This window comes from Astatotilapia calliptera, chromosome 3, assembly GCF_964374335.1.
Source record: "Astatotilapia calliptera chromosome 3, fAstCal68.1, whole genome shotgun sequence".
NCBI classification, from domain to species: Eukaryota; Metazoa; Chordata; class Actinopteri; order Cichliformes; family Cichlidae; genus Astatotilapia; species Astatotilapia calliptera.
This window is the reverse complement of record NC_137424.1, coordinates 56,070,137-56,088,787: the sequence shown is the minus strand read 5'-3', so window position 1 is coordinate 56,088,787 and position 18,651 is coordinate 56,070,137. Positions and strand designations below refer to the sequence as shown.

General features: G+C 43.3%; 2 protein-coding genes across 2 annotated transcripts; one reads left to right on the top strand and one right to left on the bottom strand.

Moving 5' to 3' along the window:
* Positions 1-646: 646 nt before the first annotated feature.
* LOC145425496 (uncharacterized) lies at positions 647-2,917 on the top strand. The gene is made up of 2 exons (XM_080298579.1): positions 647-1,025; positions 1,210-2,917. Exon 2 carries the CDS (start codon positions 1,440-1,442, stop codon positions 2,733-2,735), a length of 1,296 nt encoding a protein of 431 aa, XP_080154705.1. The 5' UTR covers positions 647-1,025; positions 1,210-1,439; the 3' UTR covers positions 2,736-2,917.
* An 11,009-nt stretch (positions 2,918-13,926) lies between these two features.
* On the bottom strand, positions 13,927-14,353 carry LOC145425513 (histone H3-like). The gene has a single exon (XM_080298619.1). The coding sequence runs from the start codon at positions 14,335-14,337 to the stop codon at positions 13,927-13,929; it is 411 nt and encodes a 136-aa protein (XP_080154745.1). The 5' UTR covers positions 14,338-14,353.
* Between the last annotated feature and the right edge of the window lie 4,298 nt (positions 14,354-18,651).

Genomic DNA, 18,651 nt, shown 5'->3' with positions numbered 1-18,651 from the left:
TTAATAAATCCATTGGCTGTCCCTGACGCTGTTTCAGGACAAGAACCCGGTAACTGTACCACAACAAATCTTCCAGGAGTAACAGAGCCGCAGACAGACAATAACAACATAGAGGAGGATTTGACGCTCTCAAGACAACTTGAAGAAATAACAGTAAAAAGTGGAGAAGAACCGGGAGACCAATCCTTCTCACAAACCTCTGATGTGGAAAGTGAGAGCGATGACGAGCGAAGGGAAAGCGAGGAAGAAAATTAATCAGAAAGCTACCTAAGTGCAAGTGATAGTGAAGAATCACCCATTTCGACTCCTGTGGAGATTTCTCCTACAGATGATCCTGCAAGACGAGATGATGTGGATCCACAAACAAGGATTTTTCTTAACAAACAGCATCCTGCAATGGAGGAGTTGGTCAATGAAACAACAAAAGGGGGAAGGAAAAGAAGTGTCTCGATGGCGTCTTATAGCAGAGATAAGAGAAAAGACAATCGATCCAGCCCTTCGCAAGGTAATGTTGAATCTACAATGTTCCCTCCCTCTACCGAATAACCTCCTATTACATAAATATGAGTACTCTTAAAATAATAACATGGAATGTTAGAGGGTTACAATCAGAAAGATACAGAAAAAGGAAAGTTGAAAATTTATTAAAGCTAAATTATGAAATTCTCTGCCTACAAGAGATGAGACTGAAAAGTGACAATGATATATCTGCACTAACTCAAATATGGTGTCCGGGGCACTCAATAATTTCAATCGGGGAGGATAGTGCAGATGGAGTTGGTATCTTTTTTAAAGACTCAAATGTGAACATAATAAAACGAAGAGACATTATTCCTGGAAGACTTCTTGTTCTGACTGTTGTCAAATTTGTACATGTTTGATTTGTTTGGTTAGTGCACTGGCCCTTTAAGAGAAAGGCATGGTCCGTGTGCAGAGGGGGAAGTGTAAGAAAGAATCAGACAATCGACTGAATGTGATCTATGCTGTGATTTATGCTGTGAAAGGCTGATAAAAAGGCATTCCCTGTGAGTATGCATTATTGTTTGGCACTTTTATGTTGATTAATAGCAGTTAATTAGATGCTGTTTTACGCGTGCTAATTTATGGTTCGTAGACAGTTGTTTGGTGTTAGCATTAGCACTTGGTCACGCAGCTCCTCAAGTAATTATTTAATTTGTCACTCATATATACTGTATTTTGTTGTTACAGTTTCACACCTGCCATATAAAGCAAAGTCTAAACCCACTCTGGCGTCAGTGACTTTTGTGTGGAGGTGTTTAACTCCTGGATAGTAGAAAGTGGTTCTACGAGGCCAGTACAGTGAAAAGGGACACCCTACTACAACGATGAAGACTGCATTGTTACACGCTGTATCCAGACCAGCACGACAGACGCAGTGACACCAAGTCAGCATAAATGTGCATTCAATCAGCTTAAAGATGGAGAAAGAAGGATATGAAGTAAGATCCACGACGTCAAAGAAATCTAGCCGCTCTTCCACTGCAAGTGTAATGTTAGCCGCCGCTACTGCCCGCGCTAAAGCTGAAGCTGCCCAAAAAAGAGCTGAGTTTGCAAAGAAGTTAGTTGAGTTTAAAGTAGAAAGAGCCAAATTAGATGCAAAGCTTGATGTTCTAGCAAAAGAAAGTGAAGCTGAGGCCGCAGCCGCTGAAGCAGCTGTCTTGGAGTCTGCTGTTGCAAGTTTTGACATGAGTGATGAGCACCTGAGCTTACCAAAGGAGACACAGAGTTCTCATGAGCGAACTACAGACTATGTCAATATGCATCAGGCACGCAGTGATTCAGTCAAATCAAAGGACGTCAAAATAGGAAAAGGCGAGTATGCAAATCGACCTAAGCCACCGGACATGTCACCGGATGAACTGCCCTCAGCACCAAAGGACTATGGCTCCCTCAGACCCCCTGATCAAAGAGATTACTCACCTGAAAGGCAAGGACAACAGTTACACTCTGTTAACTATCAGCAGCACCTCAGCCATGTCTCACCAGGGTTTACACCACCCTCTGCTGGACGTTTTCGGTACTACCCTCCAGATCCAAATTCCTCTAGGGACTCTAATGAGCTTGCCAAATATTTAATGAGAAGTCAGTTGTTAACCTCTGAACTCACCAAGTTTGATGACAAGCCGGAGAACTATTTATCTTGGAAGTCATCTTTCATCAACGCCATTGACACTCTAGAGCTTAGGGCGTCTGAACAAATAGACCTCCTTGTAAAATCACTTGGCGCAGAATCTACCAAGCATGCACATCGCATCAAAGCTGTAAACATAACAAACCCAGCTGTGGCATTAGAGCTAATCTGGGAGAGACTAGAAGAAATCTATGGGTCGCCAGAAGCCATTGAAAGTGCTCTTTTCACCAAGCTTGATCAATTTCCTAAAATAGGGCCCAGAGACAATCAAAAACTAAGAGAGCTGAGTGATCTGTTGCAGGAGATAAATGCAGCGAAACAAGAAGGGTACTTGCATGGACTCTCCTATCTCGATACAGCGCGAGGTGTCGCTCCCATTGTGGATAAGCTGCCGTATGGGATACAAGACAAGTGGATGATGGAAGGCTCACACTACAAACAGCGGCACAGGGTAACCTTCCCTCCATTCACGTTCTTCTTACAGTTCATACAGACACAAGCAAAGGCACGCAACGACCCAAGCTTCAATCTGCTGTCAACCTGCAACTCCGGAGTTAAAAGGGACAAGCTTGGAGATGGTTAAAGCAACAACCGCAGGTCAGTTTCAGTGCATAAAACCAACGTTATAGCCATATCTGAGGAAGGACCGGACAAATGTTGTCCTGTGCACAACAAACCTCACGCCTTACAACAGTGCAGAAGTTTCAGAGAAAAGCCAATTCAGGAACGAAAGGCAATATTAAAGCAACACAACATCTGTTTCAAGTGCTGCGCTTCTAACAAACACGTAGCTCGCGACTGTCAAGCAGAAATCAAATGCTCTGAATGTAACAGTGATAAGCACCCAACAGCTCTGCATTCAGATGTTCCCCACCTTCCCAAAGCTCTTCAGCCTGCAACAAGTCACGGCGGGGAGAAACGAGAATTAAAAGAGACTGCAGTTGTTTCAAGTTGCACTGAGGTATGTGGGGAAGGATTTTCTGGGAAATCTTGCTCAAAAATATGCCTAGTTAACGTTTACCCTGCCAACGATCCTAGTAAACGCCAGAGAATGTACGTCATGCTAGATGACCAGAGTAACGTTTCACTAGCACGCTCTGAGTTTTTTGACATGTTCGAGGTTAATGGTAAGGCAGAGCCATACACCCTCCAGACATGCAGTGGCGTAGGTCTCACTTCTGGCAGAAGTGATAGAGGCAATCGATAGCTCCCTCGCTATTCAGCTGCCCATGTTAATTGAATGCAACATGATTCCTAACAAAAGAGAGGAAATTCCCACTCCCTCCGCGGCTTATGCACACAGTCACCTCAAAGGCATAGCACACAAAATACCACCCTTAGACAGTGGTGCAGACATTTTGCTGTTGCTTGGAAGAGACATTTTGAGAGTTCACAAAGTGCGCAGTCAGATCAATGGTCCGCACAATGCACCATACGCACAGAGACTGGACTTAGGCTGGGTGATAATAGGAGATGTGTGCTTAGGCAATACTCATAAGCCTTCCCAGGTCTCTACCTTTAAGACTCACGTTCTATCGGATGGAAGGCCAACTCATTTTTCCCCGTGCGAAAGCCACTTTACTGTCAAGCCAGACACCAGTCTCTTAAATCGACACTTAGTACTTGGTGGTTCAAACATAAAGGACAGAACACAAAACAGAACTATAGGAAACAATGTTTTCTGCCAGACCAAGAACGACAATAAGCTTGCACCCTCCATGGAAGATCTGCACTTCCTGAATATCATGGACAATGAGTGTTTCCAGGATGAGTCCCAAAGCTGGGTGGCTCCACTGCCATTTCGCCAGCCCAGAGCATTGCTGCCTAACAATCGCCGCTACGCACTCAGTCGCCTCAAGTCACTTGAACGAACTCTAGACAAAAACCCAAAAATGAAAGTTCACCTGATAGACTTTATGCAGAAAATGTTGGACAATGGGCACGCGGAGCTCGCACCCCCAGTACAAGAGAACAAAGAGCGTTGGTACCTGCCCTATTTCGGAGTGTACCATCCTCAAAAGCCGTCACAAATCCGAGTGGTATTTGACTCCAGCGCGCAGTTTGAAGGTATGTCGCTCAACACAGTGCTGTTATCAGGACCTAATCTGAGCAACAGTCTATTAGGTGTGCTAGTGAGGTTCAGAAAACATCCAGTCGCAGTAACCGCAGATATCCAGCAGATGTTCTATTGCTTCCTGGTGCGTGAGGACTGCAGAGATGTACTGAGGTTTGTCTGGCACAAAGACAACGATCCACAGAAAGAGCTCGTGGATTACAGAATGTGCGTGCATGTATTTGGAAACAGCCCCTCGCCTGCTGTGGCCACATATGGTTTGAGGAGGGCCGCGCAAAAGGGAGAAGCCAAATACGGGTCAGATGTCCGCAATTTCATTGAGCGTGATTTTTATGTGGATGATGCTTTAAAGTCGATAGCATCCTGTCCGGTGGGGACAGGATGCTATCGACCTCCTGAAATGGACACAAGACATGCTAGCAGACTCAAACCTTCGCCTCTTAAAAATAGCATCAAATAAGGTTGAAGTGATGGACGCATTCGCACCTCAAGACCGAGCCAAGGATCTCCAAAATCTGGATCTGTTCAAGGATGAACTCCCAGATCAGCGCAGTCTTGGAATAAAGTGGAATATAATGGAGGACTATTTCACTTTTCACATTCCTCATGCTGAAAAGCCATACACACGAAGAGGAGTCCTTTCAACTGTGAACAGTGTGTTTGACCCGCTTGGGTTTTTGGCCCCAGTCACCGTTCGAGGACGTCTGCTTCTAAGAGAGTTGTCGCTACAGACAACAGAGTGGGACTCACCTCTCCCAGAGGATCTGAGAGGCAGATGGATAGAATGGCAACAGTCCCTCCAATGCCTCAGCAAAGTCAACGTTCCACGCACTTACACTAAGATGTCACTGTTACAGGCTAAATGTGTAGAACTTTGTGTCTTTTCAGATGCGTCCATGAAGGCAATATGTGCAGTTTCATACCTCAAGGTCACCACTGGGGATGGCAAGACAGAGGTTGGGTTTGCCCTAGGTAAGGCACGACTCGCTCCACAGCCAGAGCTCACTGTACCTAGGCTCGAACTCTGCCATTTCAACCGCCATTACTGTGGGGCAGAGGTCATATGTGAAGAGATTGATCACCCCATAGACAAAACTAGTTTCTATACAGACAGCAAGGTGGTTCTTGGTTATATTCACAACCAATCCAGACGTTTTTATGTCTATGTAAACAATCGTGTGTGTCGTATTAGAGAGTCAACTACTCCAGAGCAATGGCATTTCGTTACGACCGACCAGAATCCTGCTGACCACGGCTCACGATCAGTTCCAGCCGCTGAGTTAGAACACACGACATGGTTCACAGGTCCAGCGTTTCTCCAGTGCCCTTCATACATCCATCTAGAGCAGACTGATTACAAACTGCTGGACCCAGACAACGACGCAGAGGTGCGCCCAGAGGTAAAGACACTTTGCACTAACATAACAAAGGAAGTTTTGGGCTCAGGACGTTGGGAGCGTTTCTCCACATGGCGCTCACTTCGGAAAACCACGTCAAACCTGATTCACATCGCACAATGCTTTTCACAATCAAACGTTGAGCCAAACTGTAAAGGATGGCACATCTGTAAAACGGCCATCACCCCAGAACTGTTAGATCAAGCAGAGACAATGATCATTAAAAATGTGCAGTTTGAAACATATGCAGACGAGATAAAGCGGATCTCTGAAAAACAGAACCTCCCAAAAAACAGCCCGCTGGTAAAACTAAACCCTGTGATTGGAAGTGACAATCTGCTGAGAATTGGTGGTCGCATTAATCGCGCGGGGCTGGGAGTAAAAGACACCAACCCTATTATCTTGCCAGGCAGTCACTACATCACTACCCTCCTTGTGCGCCACCACCATGACAAAGTAAGCCATCAAGGCAGAGGCAGAGGGCGCTGTCCGAGAGAGTGGCTTGTGGATTGTAGGAGGAAAAGGATGTATTAGCAGAGTCATAAGTAAATGTGTGACATGCAAGAAACTGAGAGGGAAGTTTGAAGAGCAATTAATGAGTGATTTGCCCGTAGATCGCCTCCAAGCTGAGCCCCCCTTTTCTTACGTAGGCATGGACATGTTTGGCCCATGGGAAGTAACTACAAGGCGTACAAGAGGGGGACAAGCAAACAGGAAGCGGTGGGCAATATTATTCACGTGCCTGTGTACAAGAGCTGTCCACATTGAAGTAGTGGAGGAGATGAGCTCTTCAAGTTTCATTAATGCACTGAGGCGTTTCTTCGCCCTCCGAGGACCCGCAAAACAACTGCGCTCGGACTGCGGCACTAATTTCATTGGTGCTCACAAAGAGATGGCCACAAATGCACCAGAGAAGGACAAAGTGCAATACTTTCTGCAGGACCAGAAGTGTTCCTGGGTTTTCAATCCTCCCCATTCTTCCCACATGGGGGGAGTATGGGAACGGATGATTGGTTTAGCACGGCGAATACTTGATAACATGCTGCTGCAAACTGGTCGTGTTCAACTCACTCATGAGATCTTGATCACATTTCTTGCGGAAGTCACAGCTATACTGAATGCACGACCGTTGTTGCCAGTATCATCAGACCCAGAACATCCTCACATTCTCTCACCGGCAATGCTGCTGACACAAAAGAATGGAGTTGTACCCACCATCTGTGATGATGTAGGACCCAAAGAAATGCTCAGAAGCCATTGGAAGCGGGTTCAGTTCCTTGCAGACACCTTCTGGAGCAGATGGCGCAAGGAATACTTGCACAGCCTCCAAATTCGTCAAAAGTGGCACCACAAGAACATTGACATTAAACAGGGAGATGTTGTTCTCCTCAAGGACAAACAAACAAGAAGAAATGAGTGGCCAATGGGCGTAATTGAAAAGACAGTTGCGAGTGAAGATGGAATCATCAGAAAGGCCGAAGTTAGAGTTGCTTCCAAGAGGAATGTTAAGACTTATTATAGACCCATTTCTGAAATGTTTTTTCTGTTATCTAGTGATGTTTAGATATCTGTTGTGGTATCCCTAAGATACCAGGCGGGGAGTGTTCTGACTGTTGTCAAATTTGTATATGTTTGATTTGTTTGGTTAGTGCACTGGCCCTTTAAGAGAAAGGCATGGTCCGTGTGCAGAGGGGGAAGTGTAAGAAAGAATCAGACAATCGACTGAATGTGATCTATGCTGTGATTTATGCTGTGAAAGGCTGATAAAAAGGCATTCCCTGTGAGTATGCATTATTGTTTGGCACTTTTATGTTGATTAATAGCAGTTAATTAGATGCTGTTTTACGCGTGCTAATTTATGGTTCGTAGACAGTTGTTTGGTGTTAGCATTAGCACTTGGTCACGCAGCTCCTCAAGTAATTATTTAATTTGTCACTCATATATACTGTATTTTGTTGTTACAGTTTCACACCTGCCATATAAAGCAAAGTCTAAACCCACTCTGGCGTCAGTGACTTTTGTGTGGAGGTGTTTAACTCCTGGATAGTAGAAAGTGGTTCTACGAGGCCAGTACACTTCTTTTAGTTGACTGTTTTTATCATGGACAGAAGATGCGGATCATCAATGTTTATACTGCACCTGAAAGGACAAAGAAAATGAGGCTGTTAAAAAAAATGAAGCAGCTCTTGGAAGTGGGTTTTAATTTAATAATGGGTGGCGATTTTAATATTGTAACGGAGGAAAGTGATAGAGTTGCTACAACGCCTTTTAAGATCAATCGTGAAGGTAAATTTTTAGCGCAGGTTTGCGCAGATGCTTCCCTTAGAGATCTCTATAGAATATTACATCCCACAAAGATTCATTTTACTAGATTTGACACAAATGTCAAAACTAGAATAGATAGGATTTATATTTCTTCTTCAATACACGCCCTTAATTATGACACCTATATGACTGATCTATCTGATCATATGATTGTTAAAGCTACAATGCAGTGTGGTCTTGACTATCCTAAAAACTATTGGAAATTAAATACGGCGTGTTTGAGGAATCTGACGCTAATACAAGAACTAAAATGTGAAATTAAAAAAATATTGCAATTAAGAGTTCTGGTAAGTTCTGAGATAGAACTGTGGGATTTGCTTAAAAGATTTCTTCAAATTTAAATGTCGGGAGTTAAATCATGCCAAGAATATGAAATATAATGAAGATGTAAAGGCATATATAAGTCTAAAGTATAAAAAAAGAAACGAAGAAGAGGAACATCAGATGGATGAGTTGAATAAAGAAATAGAATTGATAAATACTGAATTATTACTTAATATGCAGATAACAGCAGGGTGTGATGAAAACGGAAACACTGACTTTGCGATTGTCTCTGGTCAGAGGAGACGTGGTAGCATCTTTATCCCCTCGATTAGGGATGGAAGTGGAAAATTAACCGCCAATGAGAGTGAGAAAAGATACGTTGTCAGAGAACAATGCTTTTCCATGTTTTCTGCATTACTTTCAGACAGCAATACTTTACAATCATTGTTAAGTGTTATTGAACCTCTTGAACCTTCCGTTTTTGATTCACTCCTTGGGGTGATAAGAAAAGAAGAGGTTTTAGCTGCTATTGAGCAACTGAATAACAATAAAACTCCAGGTTTAGATGGTGTCCCAGCTGAGTTTTACAAGTTGGGTATAGCGGAAGTAAATGAACTTTTAACCTCAACTTTGAATTCAGGGCTTGAAAAAGGAGTATTATGTGAGTCTTTCTATTTTGGCCTGATGTGTTTATTATATAAAAAAGGTGATAAAAGTGATATAAATAATTATAGACAATTAACAATAATGAATGTTGATTATAAAATATTAGCTAAAATAATAAGATTAGAAGATATATTAGATACAATTATTGTGAGGGAACAGACATGTGCTATAAAAGGTCGCCAGATGTGGGATAATCTGTGCACCCTAAGAGAGGTAATATACTCCAGAAGAGACTCTGACTTTTTTATTCTTGGCTTAGATCAAAAGAAAGCATTTGATTATCTTTCTCTTTCGTATATATGGGCGGTTATGAAAGCCTATGGGATGCCGGACGGTTTCATCGCCATGGTAAAATTGTTATATAAAAAATTCATCATACAAGTCAAGGTAAATGGAAGTTTGACCGAACAATTCCATGCTTCCTGTGGAGTGAAACAGGGATGCCCGCTAAGCGCTGCTTTGTATGTCTTAGCCATCAATCCCTTATTGAAACTAATTAATAAAGACATTAATATTAAAGGATACTGTTTTAATGATGGACAGCTATGGCTTATGCCGACGATGTTACAGTTATTATTAGGAACCAGGACGAGTTGGATAGGCTATTTTTTCACCTCAAACAATATGAATTGGCATCAGGGGCAAAATTAAACCCAGAAAAAACAGAAGGCGTGTGGTTTGGTTCCTCACTACAAAAGCCGAAAATAAACATACAAGTAAATGACGAAATGAAAGTCTTGGGAATTTGGATCAACAAAGGGGACCCCTGTTTGTTAAACTGGTCTAAAAAGGAATGCGAAATTAAAGAAGAAGTTGCTAAGTGGGAAAATAAAAATACTAACTATAAAGCGCGAGTAAATATAGTCAAAACCCATATAGTATCTAACCTTCTCTTCCTTGCCACAGTTTTTCCTCCTCCTCACAAATCACTTTTACTTTTAAACAAATTGTGTGTTAAATTAATATGGGGAACAAACCGTGAGGTAACGAAACGAACCTTAATGTATAAAGGCAAAGAGTGTGGTGGATTGGGTGCGCCACATCTCCGTATCACTTTGAGAATTCCTTTTATTAAAAATGTTTTTAGCGCTCTTAATAGGGGAACCCCATGGATTAGAGGTAACGAAGTACAATGGGAAAAATTAAAAGGTAGGGCTAGATCCAATATACCGTATTATAAGCTCCTTTTTGGCGACACTATGGAACAGTGGAAAGACCTTAACATTAACTGGACACAAGTATGCACTAAACAAGTATACAATATAATTAATAGTAAAAATAATGAAGGACAGATAAAATATAAGGGCGTGGGCGTAGAAGAATACCCGTTAGTAGTTAAAAATATCTACGATAAATTAATCTCTGAAAATATGAGAGACACTGTGTGGTTGATTTCTGTTGGACGTCTCCCCGTTAGAGCGGTGGTTCAGTGGAGCTGTTATGTTACCACCAAAGAATGTCCTATGTCACGATGTGTCGAAGATGAAACCCTTGAACATTTACTATTATCCTGTTATAGAACAGTAGAAATCAGACAACAGATGACTAAAATGGGGTTTGAAATTGATAACAACATACAAGCTATAAAATATGGTCTGTTTAAAGAAAAAAAATGTACGAGTGTAAAAGACGCCTCTTTTGGCTTATTATGTGTGTCATTAACACCCACATTTGGAAAACCAGAGCCAAGGTGGTCATTGAGCAAAAAATGATAGATAGCGTTGCTGTGTGCAAAAATATCCTTACAGACCTGAGAAGGAGGAAGACTTTAGAACAAAAAAAAGAATAGTCCTTTACCTTGGGATCTGTTGAAGATATAATCAATGTTAACATGTTTGAGTAATTTAACTTTTGTATTAATGTATCTATTGTAAATTATTCTGAGTATTGCCAAATATTTTGATGCAACTTTTTTTATGTGTTGTTGCTTGTTAATTTGTCATGAATGTTGAAAATAAAGGCTTTAAAAAAAAAAAAAAAGCAAGGGTGGCAAAGGACTAGGCGCCAAGCGTCACCGTAAAGTTCTCCGTGATAACATCCAGGGTATCACCAAACCCGCTATCCGCAGTCTGGCTCGCCGTGGCGGAGTGAAGCGTATCTCCGGTCTGATTTATGAGGAGACCCGCGGTGTGCTCAAGGTGTTCCTGGAGAACGTCATCCGCGACGCCGTCACCTACACTGAGCACGCCAAGAGGAAGACTGTGACCGCCATGGATGTGGTGTACGCTCTGTCGAGGGACGCTACAATATATTGACTCTTCGTTTTCCTATGAGATTCACCTGTAATGCGTGCTTTTCTTCACAACGTTACAATAACTGACATGACCACAAACTGAACTTCACAGGTTAAAGGCAGTGTTGCCAACTTAGCCGCTATATTTAGCGAGTTATGAGACCCGTTAGAGACTTCTCTAAAAAAAGAAAAAAGAAAAAAAAAAGACGTGAAAGCGCATATCGCTTTTACTCTCAACAAGCAGCGGGTGCTGTAACGCAGTCAGTTCTTTTACTCTTATGTGTTTTGTGGATCACAAAGTAACTCCACCAGTGCCTATTTCGGGTCACTTTTGCCGGTCCAAGCCCGGGTAAAGGAGCAGGGTTGGAATTGTGACATTAAAAAAAAAACAATTGCTAAAAGAAATTTAATTTGTAGTTCTAAATAAACTCTAAATGCATTTAGGATCATTTTTACTCACTTTCTCTTCCACGATGTTATTTCTCTCTCCAACAACATAGGTTACAATTACATTAGCATGACCAACTATGCAAATTAGGCGATGACGTCATTTAGCGACTTCTAGGACAACCAATAGCGATTTTCCTTACTGAGGAGTTTGCAACACTGGTTACAGGCCTATTCAGTACCACGGTTTGTTAATACTCACTGAACAGTCATAAACCAAACAAAGGATAGATATCACTTATTCATCGGTTTATTTGTAAATGTCTTCCTGCCAGAAATACGCTTGAAGGAGAAGTGCTCATGTTTTGAAGGAAGGAAGGTTCAGGGCTTAAGCAATCAGCATCATGGGCTCATCCGATTAGAATAAGAATCAGCACTCATCTAATTATTCTCAGGGTTTTCCTTTTATTCTCCAAATCAATAAGGCAAAGAAGGAAGGAAGGAAAGACACATGGACTGCCAATGCTGAAAGAAAACAGAGATTTAAGTTACTCATTACTAGTGATGTGACGTTCTGTATCGAGGCTTCGAAGCTTGTGTCGAGTAATGGAGGGGGCGTTTCCGCGATGCGCGTATCGAGGCTTGCTTCATTTATGGGAGGAGCTGAAAATGATGACGTCCGAAGCCTCGCTGCCCGGCTGTACCACGTGACTGGTTCATGAAGTGGTTCGAACTTTGCCGCGAGCTATGACAGATATAAACCCCTCAGACTTCATTCAAAATGTAGGTGTTTGATGGAGAGTTGCGGTTAGTGAGAGTTTGGAGACCGTTTGGAGGTTTATGAGAGTGAGGAGAGAAAGTCAGGAGAGAATGGAGCCGGCTAAGAAGAGGAGGATGTCCTCCCCTGTGTGGGAACATTTTGATCTTATTCCTCCCAACAAGGTATGTAAATTTCTACAGAAGATGTATTTTCATGATACTGATGGTGCAATACAATTTATGTTAAGCTGTCTTGACTTTTGTACAAGGTGAAGTGTTTGCTATGTGCCAGGGAGCTGGGATATAACAACACCTCATCCATGCTTAGGCACTACAGAGCTTTGCATGAGAATAAGGGGAACACCGATTGTGGAGCAAGACCAGGTGAGCCATCAAATGCAATGATAATATAGCATGCAGTAATGTTACTAAATGATATAACAATATTATACAACTGTTATAAGTTACGTGTGTGATATTTATATTTGTGCTTTGTCTTTATTGTCTTTCCTCAGGAGAACAATCTCAAATAGATGAAGACCTGGTTAACATGGTGATTGAGGACTCCCAGCCATTTAGCATTGTGGAGGACAAAGGATTCAAAAGATTTGTTAAATCATTAAATCCTAGCTATGTTCTTCCCACTAAAAAGGCCATAAAAGCAGTGGAAATGCAGTTTTTACAGAATAAGATGTGAACAGGCAGGAGCTGTCCATACCTCAACGTTACAAAAGCACAACTACTGTCCACACCCCAACCACACCTCACCTCACAGTAAATGATCATTTCCATGTCAAGCATTTCCAAATAATCATTTTCCATACTGCCACTATAAATATACACAGTATACTGCCATCACTACAATATACATGTTTTACACACTCCTTTTGTTGTTGACATTTACAGGCTGTGTGCAAAAGGCCACACTCTTCAAATTCATGCCAACTAATATTTTTACGTCCAGTAGGTGTCCTACTAGAGCAAATGAAGCTTCAAGAAGCTTTGCGCTGGGATGAACCAATTGGATGAAAAGCTTCAGTGCTTCATGAAGCTTCATCTGCCCATCACTACTCATTACCTTAAACAATACATAAAATAAAAACCCAAACAGAACCTCACCTCAGCTGCCGCCCCGTGTGGGAGTGAAGAAAGAGTGAGCCAAAAGTGAATGCAGTCCTTATATAATGTGTGACAGGTGAGTGCAATTGAGGAGAAGCACCACACCCAATCAAAGGTGAGAGAACTAAACAAGGTGCATCTGGTGACGTGAGTGGGTGTGCTGGGATGTGCTAAAAGGTGGGTCTCTACAACAGCTCATTTCGTTTTTTTTTTGTTTGTTTGTTTTTTTTAAGGTAACTAACCCACCTTTGATCTAGTAAAAGTACAAACTTTTTGGAGATTTGCTTTCCTGGATGACTGAGAATGCATCAAGACGTAAACAGCTTCCTGAAAGGCACATTGGCCCTAGTGAATGAGGCAATTCTGAAAATAAAGTCAGTGAATTCCACGTTGATCCCAACTGTAATTTCTAGAAACAGCATGAATATTCAAGTGTGAGCATAAGACTTATATTATAAAAACAATACTATCAATAAGAATAAAGGAGCGAGCTCTTGGTGTGAGTGAGGTGGCTCTGAAAAGAGCCGTTGCTGGTAGAAGAGAGTGTAGCTTAAGCTCTCTCTCCGCGGATGCGGCGAGCCAGCTGGATGTCTTTGGGCATTATGGTGACCCTTTTGGCGTGGATGGCGCACAGGTTGGTGTCCTCGAAGAGTCCGACCAGGTAAGCCTCGCTGGCCTCCTGCAGAGCCATGACAGCAGAGCTCTGGAAGCGCAGGTCGGTCTTGAAATCCCGAGCGATCTCGCGGACCAGGCGCTGGAAGGGCAGCTTGCGGATCAGCAGCTCGGTGGATTTCTGGTAACGGCGGATCTCGCGCAGAGCCACGGTACCGGGCCTATAACGGTGAGGCTTCTTGACGCCCCCGGTGGCCGGGGCGCTCTTACGGGCGGCCTTGGTGGCCAGCTGCTTCCTGGGGGCTTTGCCGCCAGTAGACTTGCGAGCAGTCTGCTTGGTTCTTGCCATTCTTTCTCACTTTCCTTTTACTCTGATAAGAGCAGAAAATGTAGCGAACAGAGGAGACTCGCTGCTCTTATAGTGTGAGACTGGCTGTGACGCGGTGCTGCTCCGGCTCGTGATTGGTGACGGGCTCCACGTGGAGCATCGCCCCGCCTCGGTGTGTGCTGCTCATTGGAGAAAAGTGCATTTTCTCTTAGTCTCGATACTACGAAGAAAAGAACCTGTCAAAATGAGTGGGCGTGGCAAAACCGAAGTAATTGGTTATTAGTTATGTAATCATGCCCCCGTATGCCCCATTATCGTTTGCTTCAAACTTCAGCAATTTATGGGTGAGACTCAAGTACATCGGAGACGGGGACCCCCCGACCCGTGATTATGTTGCTGAAGAGCTGATATTGCAAACATCATGGCTGAATGTGCAGGACATATACTCCTTCATTGCTCTCCCCAGTAAACGGGATTTTGAGCTGTGTTTCACCGAAGAGGCGCCCTTACGTCGCTTCTTAGAGATCTCTCTTTCCAACGCATCACATCCGAAATGGAAAGACTGGCAAGTGGAGTCTTCTGTCCAGGTAGAGGTAGTGACTCTTGTTGTTAAGTTCTGGACTGGAAGGATTCCAGACCAAGATATCGAGTTATATCTTAAAAGGTATTGCGAGATTCTTCAACCCCCAGTCAAGCCAGTGGATAAATTCGGATTCTGGTATGGAGTCCGAAAATACAAAGTTCGGATGCGTAGAGACGAAGCTGGGCATATAATCTCTATTCCGAATTCCATCTCGTTGGGCCCCTACAATGGCAGGATTATTTATCCGGGCCAATCGGTGAGGTGTTTCATCTGCCAAGGTCCAGACCACCAGGCGAGAGAATGCCCCACTGTCAAATGTTGGAAATGTGGTGAGCTGGGCCACAAGGCTAAAATTTGCCAAAACGAAAGTGAGTGCTCCCTCTGTGGTGCGAAAGGACCCACTTTCTTTAAATGCCCCAAGTCTTTTGTGAATATACTTAAATCTTCCCAACAACCTCGACCTTCTGCCACCATGGATTTCCCTTCTTTGGTGGATCCTTCCCAAGTCTTGGATCCCCCCGTGAATGACCAGGTGAGAGAGCCCCCTCCCTCTACTCCCCCCCACCTTCCTCCGACAGCTACCTCACTGTCACTCCCAGTTTCGCTTGGATTGGACAATCCACAAGTGGATGATCAGGATACCCAGTCTAGCCCTGTTCAAAATGAGTTACCATCTCCACTGTCTCAGTCAAGTAAAAAAAGCGACGAGAGTGATGAAGAGCTAGATGGTAACCTAATCATAGAGACATCGGATGGTGAGAATGAAAGCGATAGTGATGACGAAGAAATTGACAGCGAGCAGACACCTGATGACGACGGAGATAGCGAGGACCATGGATCCTTCCCTCTCTCAGAGGCGGCATCTCTGGCTCTTGCTTCGCTGCCCGGGGAAACGAAAGTAAAACGGAAGACCTTCTTTAGTGGAAGTCACCCGGCCCTCAACGAGCTCGTCAACGAGGATACGAGAGGAAGCAGAAAAAGGAGCGTTTCTGCTTCTAGCTCTGGAAGAGATAAGCGGAAGGATAATAGACCAAGTCCTCCGTGAGTAATATTTCTGAGATGGTCTCTCCTTTAGTCAACCTATGAGTAACATCAAAATAATAACATTTAATGTCAGAGGTCTCCAATCAGATAAGAGCAGGAAAAGGAAGGTTGATTTCTTAAAAAGACTTGATTATGATATTTTGTGCCTTCAAGAGATGAGATTAAAGACACACGTAGATGTATGTGAATTAAATAAAATGTGGAACACTGCCCATTCAATAATATCAATAGGGGAAGACAGCTCTGATGGAGTGGGTATTTTCTTTAAAAAAGATGCGGTGAATATAATCAAAAGAAGAGACATAATACCGGGACGACTCCTCCTTGTTGATTGCTGTTATTACGGGCAAAGGTTGCGTTAATGTTTATAATGCACCCGAACGAACGAAAAAGATACAATTGTTGAAAAAACTTAAGTATTTATGTTGAGCTAGTTAATAGGTATGCCGTCGTTGTCATCTGTTGTGATTTTATTTTGAAAGGATGCTTCCTGTTATGCTGCAGAGTGCACGCGAGAGTTCAATAATAAAAACTAAGTGTTGTTCCGGTGAAAAGCCGATGCCCCACGTGTGATTATTCCTCCGTCTAGACAATATAAGTATCTTCAATATTCATGCAGATTCCGCTGGAAGACCCGTCTCTGCTAACAGGTTATGGGCCCAGGAAAACATTGAAGCTACGCCAGGGGAAAGTTTACCACCAGAAAAGTCGCAAAGTACAGCGTGTTCGGTGAGGGCTAGCGTGCTAAGTTAGCACCATGAATAAGCGTGCTGGTGAACCCAGTGGCCGATGGGCAAGGCTGGTTTTTGACGGCGATGAGAAGAATTATGAACTGTGGGAGACAAAATTTTTGGGACATCTTAGATTATAAGGTCTAAAAGACACAATATTGAAAAGTGATGACGACGATGAGGACGACGAAGATAAGAATGCCCAGGCCTATGCAGAGTTAATACAGTTCCTGGATGATAAGAGTTTATCGCTCGTGATGAGAGAAGCTGCCGATGATGGACGCGAGGCACTGAAAATTTTAAGAGACTATTATGCAGGAAAAGGTAAACCAAGAATTATCAGCCTTTATACCGAACTGACTTCTCTGAAGAAAGCAAGCAGTGAGAGCGTCACGGAGTACATCATACGCGCAGAGACATTTATTACAGCCCTGAGAAATGCTGGAGAGACACTTAGTGATGGTCTGCTTGTAGCGATGGTGTTAAAAGGTTTACCAGAAACATTTAAACCTTTTTCCGTTCACATTACGCAAAGTGAATCAGAAATCAAGTTTGCGGAATTTAAAACGAAACTCCGCAGCTATGAGGACACTGAGAAAATGCGCTTAATGGAACAAGAGGATAACATCATGAAGGCGAGAGTGCAACCCAGCGTGAGACCCGCAGCAGCTGCTAATGACCACAGGAGAGACATGTCAGACATAGTCTGTTTTAAGTGTGGCCAACGGGGACACAAGGCCAGAGCATGCCGCTACAGACAGTGGTGCGGTCACTGTAGGAGCAACACCCATCGAGAGTCGACTTGCAGGAGACGACAACGGAATGATGAAGCACGCATAGCCTCGGAGGAGGGCGACAACGCAGAGAGCGACGACACCTATGTCTTCCGGATGAGCGATGACTACGCGGCACCTCAACAGCCACAAGACATCAGGACCAAAGGCCTAATGGTGGATACTGGCGCAACATCACACATCCTGAATGATAAAACAGCGTTCAAGAAATTTAATGACGACTTCCAGCCGGGAACGCACTGTGTGGAATTAGCTGATGGCACCAGGTGTAAAGGAGTGGCTGAAGGCAGAGGAGATGCAGAGGTGTGCTTGATAGACAGCAGAGGGAGACAGTGTAAAACAACACTGAAAGACGCCCTATGCATTCCCTCATTTCCACAGAATATCTTCTCTGTGAGAGCGGCCACCACGAACGGAGCCACTATCATCTTTAAGAAAGGAAGGAACGTCCTTCAACACAGAGACGGTACAAAGTTTCACATCCATGAGCACAACAGACTTTATTACCTTGAGACTGTAAGTGAGTACGATGATAAGTGTAATAATTGTTTTGATGTGCAGACATGGCATGAAATTTTGGGACATTGCAATCATAGTGACATTCTGAAGCTACAAAATGTGGTTGAAGGTATGAAAATCAAAGGGAAAACTGACAAAGAAAGTTTGAACTGTGAGGTGTGTATTCAGGGAAAATTTGTCCAGACTAGGAATAGAAACCCTGACAGGAGAGCTGAGAAACCTCTCGAGCTGGTACATACGGATCTAGCAGGGCCGATAGATCCAGAATCACGAGATGGACACAGATATGCATTATTGTTTACCGATGACTTTTCCGGTGCAGTATTTGTATATTTTCTCAAAAACAAAAGTGAAACAATGCAAGCAACTGAAATCTTTTTGGCCGATACAGCCCCACACGGGAAGGTAAAGTGTATCAGGTCAGACAACGGCACAGAGTTCATGGCAAAGAGTTACCAGGTATTGTTAAACAAACATGGAATAAGACATGAAACTTCAGCCCCATATTCCCCTCACCAGAATGGTACAGCGGAACGTGGCTGGAGAACACTTTTTGATATGGGGAGGTGCATGCTTATTGAGAGTGCCATACCAAAGGAATTATGGACGTATGCAGTTCAAACAGCGGCTATCGTGAGAAACAGATGCTTTAACAACCGGACAG

Coding starts and splice junctions, on each gene's coding strand:
- LOC145425496 (XM_080298579.1), top strand. CDS start 1,440: ATGGAGAAAGAAGGATATGAAGTAAGATCCACGACGTCAAAGAAATCT.
- LOC145425513 (XM_080298619.1), bottom strand. CDS start 14,337: ATGGCAAGAACCAAGCAGACTGCTCGCAAGTCTACTGGCGGCAAAGCC.